The 19,734-nt window shown below is 40.6% G+C and overlaps 1 protein-coding gene across 3 annotated transcripts in view; it reads right to left on the bottom strand.

Annotated features, from left to right (window-relative positions):
* TRABD (TraB domain containing) overlaps positions 1-19,734 on the bottom strand; it is a 34,487-nt gene that overhangs the window by 10,778 nt on the left and 3,975 nt on the right. For 2 of the 3 annotated variants that reach the window (XM_037388315.1, XM_037388316.1), the window contains exons 2-6: positions 12,209-12,271; positions 9,848-9,926; positions 7,048-7,214; positions 5,943-6,083; positions 1,292-1,402 (exon numbers count right to left, since the gene is read on the bottom strand). In XM_037388315.1, the coding sequence (XP_037244212.1) occupies positions 1,292-1,402; positions 5,943-6,083; positions 7,048-7,214; positions 9,848-9,926; positions 12,209-12,232 (522 nt within the window). In that variant the 5' untranslated portion in view covers positions 12,233-12,271. Of the gene's footprint in view, positions 1-1,291; positions 1,403-5,942; positions 6,084-7,047; positions 7,215-7,351; positions 7,489-9,847; positions 9,927-12,208; positions 12,272-19,734 lie in introns of those variants that run through there. The other variant, XM_037388317.1, reaches the window with a different exon arrangement.

Below are 19,734 nucleotides of genomic sequence, written 5' to 3'. Positions count from 1 at the left end.
ATATTGACAAATATTTTGGCTTTGCAGTAAATACAATTTCCAAAATACTGCTTCATAAAGGAATACATCAGCTACAAGATGCAGTAAGTATTACAGTAAAAACATTAAGTTGTAATGCCACGCTCTTCAGGCTACTTTTATCTAAACAGAAAGCTTCTGCTTAAGATTACTTAAGGTGAAGAGATGGGGCGCTCAGTATCTATGTGGGTCTCAATAAAGTCTAAGGTGAAACAACTGTGGTCATTTTGCTTTTACCTAGGTTTTGTCAGGATCACTAACCTATCCATTTGTCATGGCAAAATACATTCAAGAAGGAGCTTATGAAACAAGAACTGATGCCAGATACCACATGATAAGGCAAAGGGAGACTTTGTTGTAGCTCAGACTGACAAATCTTAGCACAGTACAGAATTTCTAGAAAACTCTTTCCTATGCATACTTGCTTAAAAATTTCAAACAATCACTTTAAAACAGGACAGAGCTATTTATTTTTTTTCTTTCAAAACGGGAAACACTTCAAAGTGTTTCACTCTGGTCTGGAATGCTCAGAAAAACATTAAAGAGAAAACTGTTTCAAGGCTTAAGGATAAATACACCAAATTATGCCAGATTCTTTAACAGTTTTGTTATCTCTGATGTCCTTACTAGTGCCTAATTTACATAAAAATAGCAAGATATATTCTGCAAGGTGGATACATACAGTGAAAATAGTGTTTCAGTATTCCCAGACCAAAAAAAAAAAAAAAAAAAAAAAAGTAGTTGGGATACACAGTAGAAGTCCAGCTATTACTTCCCAGTATCACAACTGGCAGTAGTACAAAAGGGAATGTCAAAAGACCAGATAGGACTTGCAAACCAACCAGATACTTCACTTCCCCAACCAATCCTTCTAGATGAATGTGTTAGATCTTATCAATGCTTTGCAGTTGGTTTTCACAGCCTGAAACCGCTAACAGTGGGACCAGGATCCACATCCAGAATTCAAACCAACCCAATTATTTAACAGGAACAAGATAAATAAATTATTAATGGAATGAAAACATAGGCCATCAGAAATACCATCAGGAGAAACCCTCATAATTTGAAGCCTTTTTGGAATTGCTTACATGCCACTTAGGGCTACAAACCTCTGTACTTTGAAGCTGAAGGTTATTCTTACTACTTCACAGGCTTCAGCACAAGTATGGCCAGAGTGCTCTCTTCTAGTCACTAACAAACAGTTTTATTTAATTTGACTCTAGGAGCAGAAGGCCAGTAATTTGACCTCAGAAAAATGATTTCAAGTTCACACCTCTTTGAAAGCCTCCCTGAATTCTCCTCCTGGGGCCATTCCCAGCTGTTCTGTGATGTGAGCAGAAACCTTCAGAAGCAGCATTTGCATCAATCCAGACATGACTCCATTCTGGTGGAAGAGGGAGAAAAACATTAAAAAAAACCCTCAAAACATCAACAAACTGTGTGGATTTCTAAGAAGAATGCACTGTTCACATTCATGAAAAAAACATTAATTATCTTAGTGAAGAAGCAGCACTGAAGCTACTTTATGGAGCCAATTCGCTGATCAATATAGATCTTTTATTTCAGTTTGTATCAGTTGTGAAGTAGCTTTTCACTTCAGTGTGCGGCCAAAATATTCTCCCTTTAAACAAAAATGTATGGCAGAGGTAAGAAAAGAAAGGCGGGCAGCCAGACTCACTTCAGTCTGTATTTACTTCACCTTGAAGCTTGAAGAGTGTCTGAATAGCCGAATGGCAAAACAGCTCATATTGTGCATTTGATTTTTCTTGACCTATCCGGTTACAAGAAAATAAGGCACCACAAAAATATATTGCATTGAATGTACGATCAACACCACGTTACAGAGATACTGAAAGGGAAACAGCTAGTGGTATAATCATACACACTTCCACGATCCTGGGAAACACTGAGCTGAGGACTGGTTAGGTTAACAGGTGCAGAAAAATACCACAGAGAATCTAGTACTGTGCAAGAAATCGCAGGGCGTGACTTCAGCACCTAAGACCTCAGAAAAGACCTCAGTCCTGAGTATGGCTCACTCCCACAAGCAGACGGAATGCCCCTCCTCACACAGCCTATTATTTTTTGAACATAAACCTAAAATCAAGACTTTTAAGAAGAAAAAAAAAAAATCTCCTCTATATTACTTGTAAAAAATTTTTCCTTCCCTATCCTTTTACAAAAAGGATGAAGATGAGGTGACACAGCATAGCTTGAGTTAATGTAATTGACTGAAGTTACCACAGGTCCTGGCCTCCATTCCTTGCTCCCAGGGTCATGCTCAAGTGACCCATCCTGTGCCAGATCTGATGCTTGTGTGACCTCTCCAAGGGCTGCAGACCGTTTCTGCAGTTAAGTGGACTGAAGAGTCACTGAGGCCCAGAGCTGACAAAAGAGAGGCACTGTTTTCAAAGCCAGCTGATTATCTGCTTTATCATGCTACAAACTAGCAAGCATGGCAGAAAGACAGGGTGCTGGGCTCCTGGAGGGAGATGAGGAAGAAAGAGGGCTGTGAGAGAAAGAAAATTCAGCATCCTTGGGAATCAGTTCAAAAGCCTGGGGGACGAGGCTTTCCAGAAGTTCAGAAAGGATGCCCATAAAGAAAAGAAAACTAGGATAATGCTGCCTGAGGTTATCTGCTGGCTGATCTCCCCTTCAGGACTGATGTGTCTGAAGTTGCATTTCTACACTGTGATAGAAAGATTCATCCTGCTGGCTAAGAGAGGGATGCATCTTTCAAGTGTGCCCGAGTCATCTGTGCTCTTAACCTGCATGAAACTCGGTGCCTGCTCTGTTTGCTCAGCATCAAGGAGATAAAAGGTGGCCCGCAGCCATACGTAGCAGCAACCAGCAACAACTGGCCAGCCAAATACTGTCAGGGGATAAAGAGCAAAATGTACATAAAACGATGGGAGCAAAACAATACGAGTTTTATTATCAGTACCAGATTATTCAATGTTAGATAAAGGAAAGCTGACCACGAAAGAACATTAAATCCCGAGTGGCTGGCAATAGTTTCACAGGTTAGATGCAACAGCCATAAACACAAAGCAATGCACAAGTAGAAAGAAACTTAACTGCACAGGCAGAGGGATGCAGAGCTATTAGCACACAGGAGAAAGCAAAATACTAATTTTATCAGCCCAACATTCAACAGCAGTCAGAACACAGCCTAAGGAGGCAGCCTGGGGGCTACTCTCCAACGGTATACAGATCCAGCACTAACTGCTGAACTGCAGGCAGAAACAAACCATTTGTATTTTAGTCCTCTGGATTTCTTCTTTTAAAACCCCTAATTCCCACGGACACAACCCTGTGCAAACACAGCCTTGTCCAGCTGGAGCCTGGAACTGGTTTTACTACTGCTCCAAGCACACTGGAGGTTAGACTTTAAAGCACAGGTGAAGGCAGCAACTGACAGCAGGCTGTTCCTGTCCATATGGATCACCTACCAATTCACATTATATCCATTTTATTTGACAGGACAATCCTGTAGGTAACCAAAACATGAAAGGCTGTATTACACAGTGCAAAACAAGAGCTTTTTCACTGTCAGAAACGTTAAAAAACCAACATTACACAATATTCCTGCACAGGTAACTTCAGCCTAAAGAGGTAGGTGAAAAACATGAGGTTGAGCTAAGATTTTGCTGGCACCAACCCACCTTCTCTTCTGCCCCGTAACAATGTTTGTCAACTTTTCCTGTGTCAGGACTAGCAATCATACCGCTGCGTAGGGACACGATGCAGCTAAAAAGCAAGCCCTGCTCAGACTAACACGGGGCCATGGTACGGACACGGAAGGGACAGCAGAAACAGGAAGCTGGGGGAAAAGCTAAACAAAACTATTGTTACTAGTTTGGTTTAAGCCAGTTGTTGCTGTTCATCTTCAGGTAATCCGTGTTTGAGCCAGGTATCAGTCTGCACTGTGTTGCTTTGCTTAATGGAAAGTAAACAGGTCTCTGCAAACAATTGCAAGGGTTTTGAAACTCAAGGAGGGGCTGGAGGAAGGCTTGTTTTTAACCTGCAACAACTGCTTGATAAGCTCTGAATACCAGTCACCCGTTGCAACTGTGTAAGTTTCATGTTAACATTGCTCAGTTTCCAACTTTAATTAAGAGCAATGAAATGCAATTTTACTGTTTAAGATTTACACAAGTAATTACATGAAGACACAGTTTTCTTTTCCTAATTTGATACTCAAGGATGAAAGTTGCAAGCAGTTTTGACTTTTGGTTTAACTTTTGAGCCCAAATGCACATTTCAATGCGAGAGGACAACTGAAGTATAACTGAGCAACTTACCAGCTGGTTTGACTTTTACCAGAGAAAAACGCGCTATAAAGGAGCATGAGACAGTTGGACTGTTTTCCCTGATCTTCCCTATATAACCCATGCTGCTACTGAATCAAAGAGGAAAGGCTGGGGTTTTTTTTGGTTGAGACTATAGATGGAGAAATACATTATTTAAAAGGCACAACGTCCAAATTTCATTATTTGCATTATCCCTGGTGCCAAAGGAGACTAAGACTGGACTGTAACAATGCGAAGGATCTTTATATTATACTCTGGCTTTGGAGCCTACAGAGTTTATGTTTCCTACTGTCTGCATACAAGATCGCTTCAAGCCCTGGTAGGAAGTGCTAATTACAAAGCTGCCAACATGAATTTACATCACAGATTAAAAAAAAGTGCTCTTTTATTTTCGTTGTCCTTTTCCTTTTAAGAGAGAAACACAGCAACAGCTGTTGCGTTTAGCTCTGATATTAAAAAAAGGCTTCTGTGCTTGTTTATGAGGTCAGAAGACCCCCAGCTGTGCTGCTCTGGTTGTTGTGAACACGTATTTTTTTGGCTACACGCATTGGAACAATCCACAGTACCTAACATAAATAGATAGATGCAGTAACTCATGCAATATGCAAGTGTTTTGCAACGTTCTTTCCTTTGATAGGACATAAATAGAGAAAACAGGAAAGACACATTATTGCCCAACTCTACGAGTCAGGAAGCCTGCACTAAGACACTGTGCACACACACAAGCAGACTAGCCCCTAGCCACTGCATGTGTTCCTGCATGGATGCAGATTGTATTCTTACAGGGGGTGCAAGCCCACAAATTCCCCATTACATCAATAAAACAATTCCAATACACAATTACCACACAACCAAGATAATAGCCTATGAATTTGTTCATTCAACTGGACGCTGGAAACACTTTTTACTATTGACAACATACTGCCATTCTAGTTAAATGTCCTGCTATTTTAAAGTCACTTTTGTGCTGTTTCACTGTGCCTAGCTTAAAATTACTTAACTGGGTGAAACTGAAAAAATCCAGGACAACACTTGTTTTGCACACACATCCCAGACTGCTGCGTCAAACAGGAAAAGATAGAAACCCACACTTTTCAGCCCAGATTTTTCAAAAACCTCCCTCAAGGCCTGTCAATTAGAAACTACTCAAAAGAAAAGTGGATGAGAACTAAAAAGAAAGACCAACACACTAGGATGAAGGAATGCAGCTAAACAGATCACACAGTCAATATCAAAAACGAGTGCTCCCTAAATAGCTGTGATACAGATGCAGATCACAGGAAGAATAATAATAACAACAACAACAGTAACAATAATAATATTATTATTTAAATATATTAGCACAGCATTACGAAGTTAGACTTGTGTCCTGCAAATGCAGCAACTGTTAAACCAGAAGGATTCCTGCTGATGTCAACAACTGCCCAAACATTGTGGAACTGAAGCCCTCAATACTCCAGCTGACAAAAAAACCCCAAACCTAACTGCCTAATAGTACTCTCACCTAGGTCAACAGTATGAGGTTCCCAGCTGGTGAGAACACTGGGTTTGGCTGCAACTTGACAAATTGCTCTGAACGTAAACCTTTAATTCTGACTGTGGAAATCATACCTGCTTTATAGCTTGTTGAAGTTTTTCCAGATTTATTTCTTTGGCTTCTTTTAGTAATGTCTTTTCATCCATCTTTAACATAGAAACTCTGTACTGGCATAGTTCCACTACAACTACATCAGGCTGCACTTCTTGTATTGTCTGAAAAAGATGATTTTATTTACACCAGTTTAGGAAGCAATCAACAACCAGTATCAATACTTTTATTAGAAAAGGGACCTAATAAAAGTACATTCCAGCAATCATCTCCCAGTGAAAAAGACTGCTCTAAATAGCTACATATTGAGAAAAACAGTAAGGAACATGACAGCTAAATGCTTTAGTTACTAGATGCTTTGGGATGGGAAGGTGGAGAACACATTGTGCTGGGGAGGGGGGGAATAAAAACTTAATGTTACACTTCTCAGATTCACAAAGTTTATTTGACCATACTCCGATTATTTCCAATATGAGTTAGAATAAGCTTTGTAAGAACCAGGGTTGATGATTCTGGCACAAGATTCCTCCCCCTCTAATGCCTGGAGAATAAAGCCACTCCAAACTGAATGCTTTGCATGAGGCAAAGTATGAAATAGTTCCTACTTTCACTAGATGTTCGGACCTATTTGCATCTTGGAAACGGAACCCAAGTTTGGGGTGGCATGGTTTTACAGCTCAGTATTATACAGCCAGGGCACAGGAAACCTATAAACTGCAGTTTCAGCTCTAGGCTTTGCATCTTCTCAGCACATCCCCATCACAGTGAGTATGCAAGAACCACAAGTACACACTGTCAGTGTGATGTGATGCTGTACCATGACAGGCAAGGTAAGCTTCACTAGTGAGACTTCCACTTTTAACGCTGGCACTGTATCTGTGTTTTTCTTTAAGGACAAATAAAAATAAGATGGGAAAGCAATGTATTGCTCAAAAAACTGAGATAATGTATCTGCCTCTTATTTCTCCCCACAGCACTGCTGGCCCTTCAACAACTAACACAAAAAAAAAAAAAAAAAATCAAAGTCTGGAGGTTACAGCACAGAACCAAGTCTGAGAGCTGGACTTCATCCTGCAAAGTTGACAACATTATAAACATGCTGCTGAAGGGTTCCCACTTACTATTTACCTTCACTACATCTTTTTTGCTGCTGTCACTGAAGTGGGCTGTTCCAACCACATATACTTTAGAACCATCCTCTGTGTCAAGCTCAGTCACAGTGCTTGGTAAAGTAGGTTTTTTCTGCCTCTTCTTCATCTTCATCTCCAGGAGAATTTTAAATGCATCTGCATCAGCTATAAATGTAAATAAAAACAGAAAAGAAAAGTACATGTGACTATAAAGTGCAGATATGTAAACCAGAAAATAAAAATGTCACCACTAAACAGCAGAGCAGAGCTAAAAGGCCATTGATTTACCACTGTAATCTTACATTCAGTTCTGAGGCTACATCATTGAGAGTGCCACCACTGGAGAGGCTGCCTCCAAGCATGGGTCTCAGTCCAGGTTTCCTACCCTGTGGACACTGGGACAGGTTGTCCACGCAGTTCAGTAAGGGAAAGAGAGAAGCTGTGTGGCAGGTGAGGTGGATAGAGAAGCAAAGAATACTTAGAAAAGGTATACACTAAATATATTAAAAAAAAAAAAAATAAAAAAAAAATAGAGCATTTCTTTAGTTCTAGAATCAAAGCGTTCCCTCTTGGGATTTTATCTGTATAAATGATAGCAACACATGTACACCGGTGTATGCTGGTAAAGTCACTTGCACATACTGGCACATATAGGATACCTACAGTACCAATCTTAGCCTTTTCTGTGATTAACACACCAAGGATCAAGATATAACTGAAAATTAAACCTTAAGAGGTATTCAGGTCAGGAAACCAACCATTCTTTCCTAGTTTCAATAACAAACATTTAAGACCAAAATGGTACGAGTTCAGCCCATCTATGTCCAGCTTGCCATGGAAAATAGGAAGATCTATCAGTTCCATCGCAGCTGCTTGTTAAATGCCAGAAAGCCTCATTAACTGAGATAGAGAAGCTTCAGTTTTACATCAATGGGAAATAATAGTAACTTTAAATGACTCATCTTTAAGCTGCAATGCATCTGGGGGGGGGGGGGGGGAGGAGAAAAAAAAATGGCATCAAGTAGGAAAGCAGAGTTTTGTTTCCAACCAACTCTCTTTCTCTGGCAAGCTGCTGCACAAGTTAGCAGAGGTCTCAAGTGGTCCAGAAGCCTGGAACAGGATCATAATCCCAGGGGAAAAAAAAAAGGTTAGTGAACAGTTTTCAGGCAGGATGTCAAAGACGCAGATAAATTACAGCCTCCTACCACACATTCATTCATTCGTTTCATTAATCTGGTTTGACTGTGTGGCTCTGGCCCCAGATCTGTCCCACAAATACTTATCTCACAAGAATTTTGTCAAAAAAAACCAAAACCCAAACCAAAAGCCACCCTCCAACATCCTTAGCATTTTAGCAGCTTAACTTCACAGTTAATACCCAAGAACATGGTGTGTTGCCATCAGTACAGTCTGATCTAAGACCACGTGTCTTCCAAAACAGATGGTGATGCTAACGAGGGGGTGGGGAAAACATGACTGTAAAAGGAAGAAGAGGTAGGGCTATTGCATTTGTAGCACTCTCAGTCACATAATCGTAAAAGTAGCCATAGCAGATCAACCAAAATCTACTTGCAAAACAGCAAATATCCTGCCTCCCACAATGGTCAAATGTGGATATCTAAGGAATAATATCAGAAAAGGGGAAGCGTGCATGATACCTTCCCCAAATACTCTCCTAGCCTAAAGCCATACCACCATTTATGGCTCAGATTTCCCCCAGTTGAAAGTGGTTTCCACATATTCAGTAACCCTTAAAAGGTTTCAATTTATCAAGCTTTCACCTCATATGTATATTCAGAACTGGACTGAATGTTGTATCACATGAAGAAAAACTGCTAACAGTGCAGTACCAGATGTTATAATTTAGGGACATAATCAAGGAAAACATTCTCAGGAGCAGTTATGGTTTTTATTAAACCAACTTCTATACCCAGAGGAAAAAAGCAACAAAAAATTAATCTGCTTCTTTAGGTCTGAATGCTTTTCCCTAGCTTTGGTCAAGGCTCTGTTTGCTCCCATGATTGTTAGTTCTGAAAGCTGCTATCCCTAGGGATTATTCAGCAACTCCAGCATTATAGTAATGTTGCCGTTAAGAGCTAATTTGCCCAAAGGTGGTTCAGAACCTATCATTTGCCAGAAAACACAATCTGAATGTTCCTGTTATTCAAAATGAGCATTGTATATATTAACATTACAATGGTATATGACAAACACAAAGCAAATCCTAAGAAGCCTTTGTTTTCTCCTCCAGAGAAAGAAATGTCTGTCATTATCGGATCCTTACCACTAAAAGGTAAGGACTGATACTCTTCCTGGGCTTCAGTAAGACAGTTTTGCCTGGTACATTTCTATTCTAACATCCTGCAGTCTTGGCCTTCATATCAAAACACTATCATGCTAGCATGGGCAAAGTATTCCACTTGGGACAACTGATTCAACATCATAATGCTACATGCCAGATGCTGAAGCAAACATGTATTCATGCATCTCTGGCTTAGAGAGCATGACTAAGCTTAAGACAATAGCTGAGTATATCTATTAAATCAAAAAACATTTACTTTCTTCTGAAAGTGTGGGAGCAACAAATTGACAATTGATATGTCATTGCTCCTTCCAAATTTGGTTTACACAACTGGGCCTTTCTACAAATCATGAACAGCTGAAGTCAGATATGACCTCACTTGCATCTCCCTTCTGTGCTAACACCCACATCCTCATTAGGTAAGGAAAAGGCATGGTTGTTTAGCTTAACACACTTCCAATGTCATACACCCTCCCCAGTCAAACCAGAAACATACAGATATTCTGCGATACACTTGATGTTTCCTTTGGGCCATCTTCTGGTGCATCAGAGGAGGACATTGGATCTGCAGCAGCCTGTATGAAACAAATTCAAAAAGAGGCTGGAAATTACAATGAAATGCTTTAATACATCTTTCCCCTTGTGAGTTTGCTCGATTTGAACCTACATAAAATATTCAAGCAAGTAAATAATTTAAGCAAGTGTCAACAGTTCAAAGCATCTGCAGTTTTACAACTGTTTTTCTCCTAGCTGGATAAGTATGAGAAAGTGCACATTAAAAACTATTTCATGCCTATTTTAAAAGGCAATATATATACCTGACATGGAGTTTTAAAAAAATTATCTGATTTTAGAATAAAAAGAAAAAAATTTACCTCTAATGCTACCATAGCATTTTCTGTGTTGAAACTAGAATGTGCACTGATTATTATACCATTGCCATTTATAAGGTGACAGATTTGCCTCAACTAGCAGTCACCATTAGTCTGAAAAAATTAATCAGCACTCACAAGAATACACACATCCATTCTAGAACAGTCTGCTCAAGATGATTATTCTGTTGAAATAAGTGTAAGGAAATTACACAATATGGACATCCAATCTTATAAAGTTTATGTGTATGTTGACTTCATATACATCAAATCAAAATCAAAAGGATGCATAGCATCTGCATAGTTTTTTTCTCTAAAATATCTGAAGGTAATTGAAAAGATTCCCCAAGACTGACTTTTAAATATTGTCACTAGAAGTATATGAGGCAGGTCTTTGGCTAACAAAACCTTATTTTTAACTAGCAGGCAAGTTTTAAAACCTGTGCATAGAATTCAAACAATCCCTGTCATCCAGCCTGTGTCATCCAAGCTGGAGAGACAGTTAGTGCAGAAAAGAAAGACTTAAGAACCAGGGAAAGCTCAACTATAACCTATTTTCAGGCAACTACAGTAATTCCAAGTTGAATCAGGATTATTACTGGGAGAATTTGGAATTCTTGAACAACATTAAGTCAAAAAGTTAGAGACAAGTGAATCTATCACCATTCAAGTACCTTCCAAACTAAATTCTTGTTTTACCTTCTGTAATTCAAGTACATTCTGAATGTAGGTACTACATTCAAGTACCTTCAAACTAAATTTTTGTAAATCCAAACAAAAGTATTAGTGAGTCAGCAAGCAGAGCAGACAGCCGAGCTCTCCTGAAGGATGTCAGCTTTTTAGCTGGAATGACTGGTTTACTTTGTACTTTACCTGGTAAGATTTAAAACAGGACTGTACAAAGCCCATCTAATCGTTAAGAGATTTCAAGATTAATTAATTTTTTCTTGCGTTCCAAGCTGCAATTTTCAGGTAATAAATCCTGGGTGTCTTACCTTGGCCCCACTGAAAGTAAGGCAAAATTTGGAATACATTTCATGGGAGTAAGACCAAAAAGTACACCAGCTTTACAGTGCAGTTTAAAACATTCACAGCAACATATCATCCTTTCACTACAAAGCAAAAGTCTGTTCATTGACAACTGCAAACTGCAATTACACCGCAAATTGCAATTACATTCACAAATCTAATTTAGCACCAGCGCAGCTTTTGATCACAACATATGGCTTGACTCTACTGCTTGCATACATAACTCCAGTCACAAAAATATTTTGGAAAAATGTATCCATCTGTAACATATGGAATTAATCCTGTCACTTATGCTGGCTTTGTCATCGTAACATTACAACATTGCAGTGGGAAAAGCACTAAGCACCGCATTAAGTATCTGCCATTCCTCTTCTGCACCCCGCCCCCGCCTCAAATTAACTAACAGGACACACAAACCTACATTCTTCTATCTCAGATGAAAAAAAATCTCCTGAGCTTCTTCACTTACTACACCAGAAAAAGGTTTTGAGATACATGGATATGAAAGGAGAAGAAAAGGAACAGCAAATGCAGAAAAATGCACCTCAGCTTAATTTGGCAAGGAAACCTGTGTACTGTGAGATCATTTGTATACAATCAATTTGTGTCATTTACTCACAAAACAGTTTTTCCTCCTCAAGGTTTTTCATAGGTTAGATTATTTTCTATAATTCCTCACTGGCAAGTAGGTTAACACAAAAGACCTTTTTTAGCTTTTGTAATTGGAGGGAAAGGACCCTGAAAAGAAGAACCTAAATGTGGCAAAAAAAAAAAAAAAAAAAAAAAAAGCAGCATTCAGCCCGCCCACCCCAAGTTTTAAAAGGGGTCCCACACTGGTAGTCTCAACCCTCCGACTCAGTAGATCTTCCCTGAGGAGGAGTGGAAGTACATGGCTGATTCAGTCTTGACCTTCCCTGCAATTCTACTGAGAAACAAACTTCAGATCCAAGCCCTACCTCAGGCTGTTGCTCCTCTTGCATCCCTGCAGTGTAGGCTTATTTTCACCAACCACACAAGAACTGCAAGAAGTAAAAGGAATGGAAGAGAATTAAAAATTAACGGCATAACCCAGGATATTCGTTCAGGAACTGGGGGAGGCGAGCAGAAATCACGTGTCTCTACAATCTCTAATAAAAACTGAATAAAAGTGGCAAACTAAAGATGCACAATTGCCACCTTTTCAACTCTGCTTCTGTTAAAAAAAAAGAACAAACCAAACCAAACAACCCCCACCACCCACATCAGTAGGGTAGAACTACCCTGTTTTAATCCGGTTCTTTGCTTGGCTCTAAGTACAGAGCATAGTCCTGTTTTTGCACACACTGAGAATATCTTGGTAAACAAGGGTGGACTTCACAGGAACTCAGAAATTTTTTTTCTCTTTTGCTGTCTTAGATTCTGCAAAATGCCTTTTTCCTCTAGATCACTTGTAAGTAACTGATACAGGATCACTGTCAAAATGGTTTCAGCAATAGCAAAATTCTTGCTCAACTAGATCAGTAGTTCTGTTTTGTCCGAACAAACTACATCAAGACAATTTTTAGGTGAATTTTAGAGATTATCTGTATTTCCAGGACTTCACTGCTACAAAGAACAGGAAAGCAGCTGTGGTCTTAATATCCAACTAGAGCACCACACACATTATTATCTGATCTGCACCATGTTATCATGCACGTATGTTTTCAAATATGTCAGGGTCAGAACATCAGTAAGATCATGCCTGTGTGAAAAACCCTGGGAATGGTTTCCTGTCTAGTTGTAAGATTCCTTCTTCCATCCGTATTTTCCAAGTCCAAAACTCCTCCCTGAAGCTGACAGCATGCTATGACTTGAGTTTGATGCTAAGAGGCTTGCACAAGACACCGAACACGTGACTTGTGCACATTCTGCTTATTCTTACTGCTATCCCACTAAAACTGAAGCACTTGAAAGCGCTGCTCCTTCACCACGGCATTTTAGGTTGCCTCCCACTGACCTGTTTCACAGTACGTGTGAACACTGTTGTATTTTATTAGGCTGGAGAGCAGTCCTGACAAATGTATTCGTACAAGTTCGCAGCCTTGCTCTGAAGAACAGAGGGACAGGTTCAGCTCCTGCCCTCCACCCAGGTGAGGCTGGTTGGTGCCTAGGTGACAGCATATTCCAGCACATGAATGTCATGAAAAAAAGGCTCCCCTCCTCCACTTCCCCAAATGCAACAATCTCCTCTAGTCTGATTAGCACTCTGCATCCTGGTTTCTTTGTTTTCAAGTTAGTTGTTCTGCTTTCTAGCTTTGCTTAAAATATGTTTCTATAAAAAGCATTTGCCTGAGCAGCGTGAAGCATGCAAGTGTAATTCAGACAGTTGGCATACCTCCCTCTGCACAGATACAGCAGGATTTCAGCAATTCATGCCTTCGCGTTGTCCACTGCTAGTGGTTGGCCAGAGAACCAGAGATCACAACTGCAGGCTGGGCAAGCAAAATGCAGAGTGGTCGAGAGCCCGGCTTCTCTGTGCTCCTTGGAGCAAAAATCCCACAAAACCCAGGAGCCCCATGCCTCGAGCAGGCACCAGCTACAGACACAGCTCCTGAGCTGCGAGGCAAATACCTCGTTAAAACAGAAATTACACACTTCGAACAGTCCAAGAGGTTCAGTAACAAACTGTTTATTCAAAAACATGCAAGAAGTCTGCACAGGCAACGTAAGTACTCCGTTGTTTTTGCTACAATGCATAATATACATTTAAAACCAGGACCATGCCTTCCCTCCTTCCAAGAAGTCAAAGAAACTTGGATGTCAGGGTAAACTGAAAGAGCAGGCGAACCGAACTTCTCTTTTCTGCTTCACTGTTTCCTCAATTTACACGTGGTGTGGACAGCTGTAAATAAGCACAGCAGAAGCACAGCCCCAAGACCTGCAACCTCCGTGGGGACAGAGCAGCCCACTGACACCTCATCCCAGACAGCCTGGCCAGAGCTATCTGGTGGCCTTGTGGGCTTAAGTGAACCCAGCGCCTGTTTTTATCCAGTCCTGTGTCTCTGAGAGACTGGTTTAACTATTTGTTGACTTGTGCAATAAACCAGACTAGAGAGCAGATTCAGGTTAAAAAACAACCTTTTTTCTCCCCACCCTACCAAGGCATTTTAAGCTCAGATGACCAAACAGCTGCAGGAACAACTGTGGTGGCAAAACTGAAGAGACTATATAAAGTGGAGATGCTGAAACCAACACTGCCCTCTGAGAAAATATTTGTCCAACTCCAGCATCAGTCAGGCGTGCACCAATACTCTGATGCTCAGCTCTGGGCTTGGCTCTCAACTGGTTCATGTGCAAAATACTAGTGTTTTTCTGCCAGTGAATCATCTTGCCCTAAATGCAAACTAAAGTTCTAAGCTTGGTTAAGCCTGCCAGGGTTTGAAAACATGTCTCTTTATCTATGGGAGTGCTCTTAAAAATAGTAAACTGCAAGTTTCAGTTATAGACTTCTTCAGAAGCACAGAGTGATTTTTCCACCAAATGACATTTTAGAAAACCTCATCCCATTCTCACTACGGGGCAAATGTTGTGTCTGACATTGGAGAGAAATGTTTATTCACATAAACTAGCACTGCTTTTTATCTGACCTCGACACCTTTGGAGAAAGTAAAGCTGTTTGTTCAGTGTGGTTCACAGATTCACCGTAGCGGGGTTCCAGCCTCTTCAGGGAACCCACAGCACAATACCACAATGGTCAGATGAGAGACTGCGCAGCACATTAATAGGCAAGTCTGCCAGTGCTTTCTCTTCTAGGAGATCTTGTTCTCAGATGCTGAGATCTGCTCCAGATCCACTGAAGGTGAAATGTTCCATGCAGAAGACCTGGATTTTATTTTTAACTTAGAACACGACTGGGAATTCTAATTGTTCAATCAATATTAAGAATGTTCTTAAACTGGTTGTCAACAAACAACTGCCATGAAAATCCATGTGTTCAAGTCCTTGCTTAGTGTGAGTAACAATAGGCACAAAGCACGTCAACACCAGAGTACAGACGAGACTGGCTACTCAGCATCCTCATCGACAACAGTGGAGAAAGTATACATATTCTGAGAACTAGTCAAATACCTTGGACTCAAGGCCTGACCTAGCTCATCCACATGGAAAAGTTGCCGTCCCTGTACATCAGTGTATTCACAGCAGACATCCACATCCCATAATACTTGTAACACTAATCCTGAATCCTCTGAGAGAGGACTGAGCATACCTTGCTTGTTACACAGACAAGGAACTGAAGCACATGAATCTGTACGCATTTCCTCCCACTGCATCCAACAGCCAGAAGAGGTGCTAATTCAGAACAAATCCTGGCAAGCACCTGGGCAACTTAAATCCAAGCATTTGCAGATTTCTTAGAGCTTGATTTTTCAATCTTATGGGTTTGGGTTGTTGGTTGTTGTTTTTGTTGGTTTTTGTTTTTTTTTTTAAATAAAGGTAAACTTCCTAAAGAAGTGAGACAAGGTAACAAGGCAGAGCTTATTTGCCTGTGCTTGCTAACCCATAATGAATTTTAAACAAACCTGGCAGGGAGGTGAGTCTCACAGTCATCCAGAGGTGCAAAGCACAGCATTGCTCCTCCAGGAAAAAAAAAAAAAAAAAAAAAAAAGACTACTGAAGATTACAGGGGGTGGTGTGTGTGAAAGAGGATGTTGGCAGAACCTGACAGGGAACAGAAGGAAATTAAACCCCAAGTTGTAAAGCCACAGGCAAAAGAAGCTGTTCAGACAATTACTGTGTTCCATAATACGTACACCACAACATCTCATAACCTCAAGTTCTACTTACCATGGGATCTGGCACAAACATGTGAAACCAATCAAATCCCTCTCCCAGCTACTTCAAAGGCCTGTTAAGAGGCCCTCATGAGATAAATCACATAATGAAAGTCTCAGATATGACAGTGCATTTCTTTCAGACAAACTGGGGGATACAGCTTCTAGATGAGAAGATGAGAGACTATAAAGTATTTCTGTTCTCTTATCTGCCAGGAGACTGTCTTAATCTGGCATTCATTCTTCCTGCTAGGAGTGCCACCAAGAAATTTCTGGGAGCCAGAAGAAACGAGGAGGAGGTCTGATCTGGCTCCTTATGACCCACCAAGACTGGGGTTTTCCCCTGGAATTTTCTTGAAAGGACTCCTTGATGACTGAAGCCCCAATTCAATCACCTTTTTTCCCCAGCAAGTGCAATTCTTGCGCTTCTTTCATCTTTGCTAGTCCTAGGGGGCCTGCCATTCACTGGGTGATTAAAAATTGTTCATGTGTACACACGTGAACAAGTGAAGCCCTTTCCCCAACTCTTAAGATAGGTAGGCAACCAAACAGCAATTTTTGAGACCACCCAATGAACTGGAAGCTGAAAATTAAGCCATTACTCATCTCGCCGATAGGCACTTATTTCCTTTCAAGGTCATCTTGTCCTGACAGCACCAGCCGGACAGCCATCCACACTGACAACAGCAGTGAAACAGGGGCAATACTTTTCACCTACACTCTGGGGATTATTCTCTTCCCCGCAACACAAGTTCAGAAAGGAACACACAGGTAAGCACATGATCTTAGCAATACTTATCCTGCACAGTGGCTGACAAAAGCAGAGTGAGAAAGACCTCCCTGCCGTGCTTTTGGCATCAGTCCTCCAGCTTTCCCGATGTGCAACAGCTTCAGCAGAGCTTCCTCTTTGTGTGAAATCTGCTTGTGAACTACTGGCTCGTTTAGCATACTGGGTAATCTTAGCTGACCAAAGTGTTTCGGTCCTAGCTGCATACCGAGGCATCTGAAACTCCCTTAGCTCACAGTCTCAAGGCAACAAGAGGTACACTCACATCACAGGTCAGGTGTTCTAATAAGGCAAGTTACAGGCACTAAAACATGAGCTACCATTAAAGAACAAATGCTCTTTCTCATTTTATCTCAACTAGGTAGGTTAGTGAGTAAATTCAACCACAACTCAGAGGATGGATGGATGGGCAGTTCATTAAGATGTCCTCCTATGGTAAGGCTGAATTTCTTCCTTTATTGTCTTATCTAAATTTGCTTCCTTCAGACAGTGATTTAACTGAATCAATAAAAAAGCTTTTTTAAAAACTCTCATTGCTCCTACCTACAAAACAACCTAGTCAGCTACTCTTTAAAAATACTTTTGTTGTTTTCTTCTGTCTGAGCTATACAGAAACTCAGAGGCAGCATTTGCTTTCCTCAACACACTGACATCGCAAGAGGAAAAAAAAAGTTCTCTATAGCCTTATAATTGCTCTGTATTTTCTACACGCTGCAGCATGCACATCAGAATAACTAGTAGGAAATCAGGAGCCACCAAAACTACCACAACTTCTTTCACCTTTTATTGAAATGGAAAGTGTATGATTTTTATGTTTGACACCCCCCCACCCCCCCAAAAATCAAAATGCATGTATTACTGCTTTCAACAGTTACAATACTACCATTGCAGAAGGTATCATCTCTCAGTACTTGGAGTACTAAACCTCCGAGATGGGATTGTATGTACTTCCCTTTTTACAAATAAGGAACTAAGGTGTATGAACCTGTTGTTTGGTATCTAAACAAAGTAGTTTGGAGGCTGCTGGACCTTTCAAAGCATTTCAGTTCTGCAATGTGAATCTTCCTTTTGTTTTTAATCGCTGGCCCTTCAGAAGATCTCCCTGTATCTCCCCAAGACAGCACTTCCTCAGTCACATGCCAACATCATCCTTGTTACCCTAGAGTCACTGTGGGAAAGAGAAGAGGTAGGCTAAGGACTAGATTTGATTCAAGAGCAAGCTGTCAAACAATCAAGTGAGCGTTCTCCAGTGAGAATACAGCACACCTCACAAAGGTAATGCTGTAACTGAGCCAGAACTGACCTGCACTTGGGTGTAAGCCAAGGCACATGCAAGTGACTATTTCATCAACAGCCTCCTGACCCAGCTCTCTAATACCAGTATCCCTAGCTATAACACAGCCTCCATCCTCTCCAGCAGGAGATGCAGCAATAAAAGTTTACTTACATCTACATGCACTAAGTGTGCTGTGTTCCTTTTATCCTCTAAACCTGCAGTTTCACCAGCAATGGATATTTGGTTTAGCTGGTACAGCCTGTGCGCTTCAGATTCATCTTATGCGCTACATAAGCTCATGTCATTTGAATGCTGCTACCAATTAACAGGACTACTTATTTTATGTAAGCAGAAGAGGCACATCAATACTTCAGAAAATACAGACACATCTTTTCTCCCACTGACCACTGCACTCATTACTCACTATCTGGAATACTTAACAAAGTATCTTCCATGCCTAATGTTTAACCTACTAACAAGGCAAAACCAAACCAATGGATATTCAAGTACGTCTCAGCACCATCCTCTGCAAAGGAAGCAGAGTATTTAACATTGACCAGGCTTCTTCCACACTTATGCACAGGAATCTTATAAACATTCACAAACAATCATCAGCTCCAAATAGTGTCTCTTCTCTGTTTATAGACAGTTCATACTCAGAAGGATGCAACAGCTGAAACCTGACTGCCAATTAATGCAAAATTCAGAAATTGGAATGTATTTCAAAACCATCACCAAGGTGGCCTACTGTACGTATTGCATGTATCTCTTTGACACAACCCACGCCTTTGAAACTTAACTGAGTAACTGGTTCTGTGATCACAGATGGTTGGAGATCATGGCTCTGGTTTCTCATGACTCAGAAGTTCATAAATTTCAAAACACATTTTTACGCTCTGAGCATCAACGAGGTGTTCCTGCAATACAAACTGTGCTGATATATGCAGCCTAAATACAGGTACCTTCACATTGGAGCCAACATCCATTTGCATACTTTGAAAGCTAAAAGTCACAGGCAACTAAATTAACTCTATTTGAAAGGAAGTGTTGGAACACTAGAATATCTGGCCTGGGACACTGATGCACTGCAAACATGTTTATCAGTGAAAGAAAAAAGGGTATTCTTATACATGTTTTGTGCTTTTAGAAATCATTGCTATTACACTGACTAGGGCTACTAGATGAAATGAGTAAGTACAGGTGAATCAGGATGCTAATGCAGAGCACAACTGAAAACAAACGATCGGTCAAATCCCTACTGTTTTACAATTGGTCAAATCCCTACTGTTTTGAGACTGTGAAGTGGTTGCTAAATTTAGAACACGGGGCAGAAAGACCAAAGAGACATGGGCCCCATGTCTGGCCAGCCACTCAGAAACTCATGCTGGTTTACAACCTACACACCTGTCCAAGTCATCTTCCTATTTTATTCTAACAAGAGTCATGGGAATTTAGTGGTGATTAGGAACTGAAATAATTTTATTAGACTCTCCTGCAATCAGCAGACTGGGGTGAGATATCCACTCCACACATCTCCCTCCAGGCCATTCAAAACTATGAACCAAGTCATAGTTCTGATTCTGGGGAACCCTTCTGCAAAGCAGAGTAACAGTAAAAGAGCATAGCTGC

This window comes from Falco rusticolus, chromosome 5 (genome assembly GCF_015220075.1).
Source record: "Falco rusticolus isolate bFalRus1 chromosome 5, bFalRus1.pri, whole genome shotgun sequence".
Lineage (NCBI taxonomy): Eukaryota > Metazoa > Chordata > Aves > Falconiformes > Falconidae > Falco > Falco rusticolus.
The sequence above is the reverse complement of the archived record's forward strand: the minus strand, read 5'-3'. Positions and strand labels throughout refer to the sequence as shown.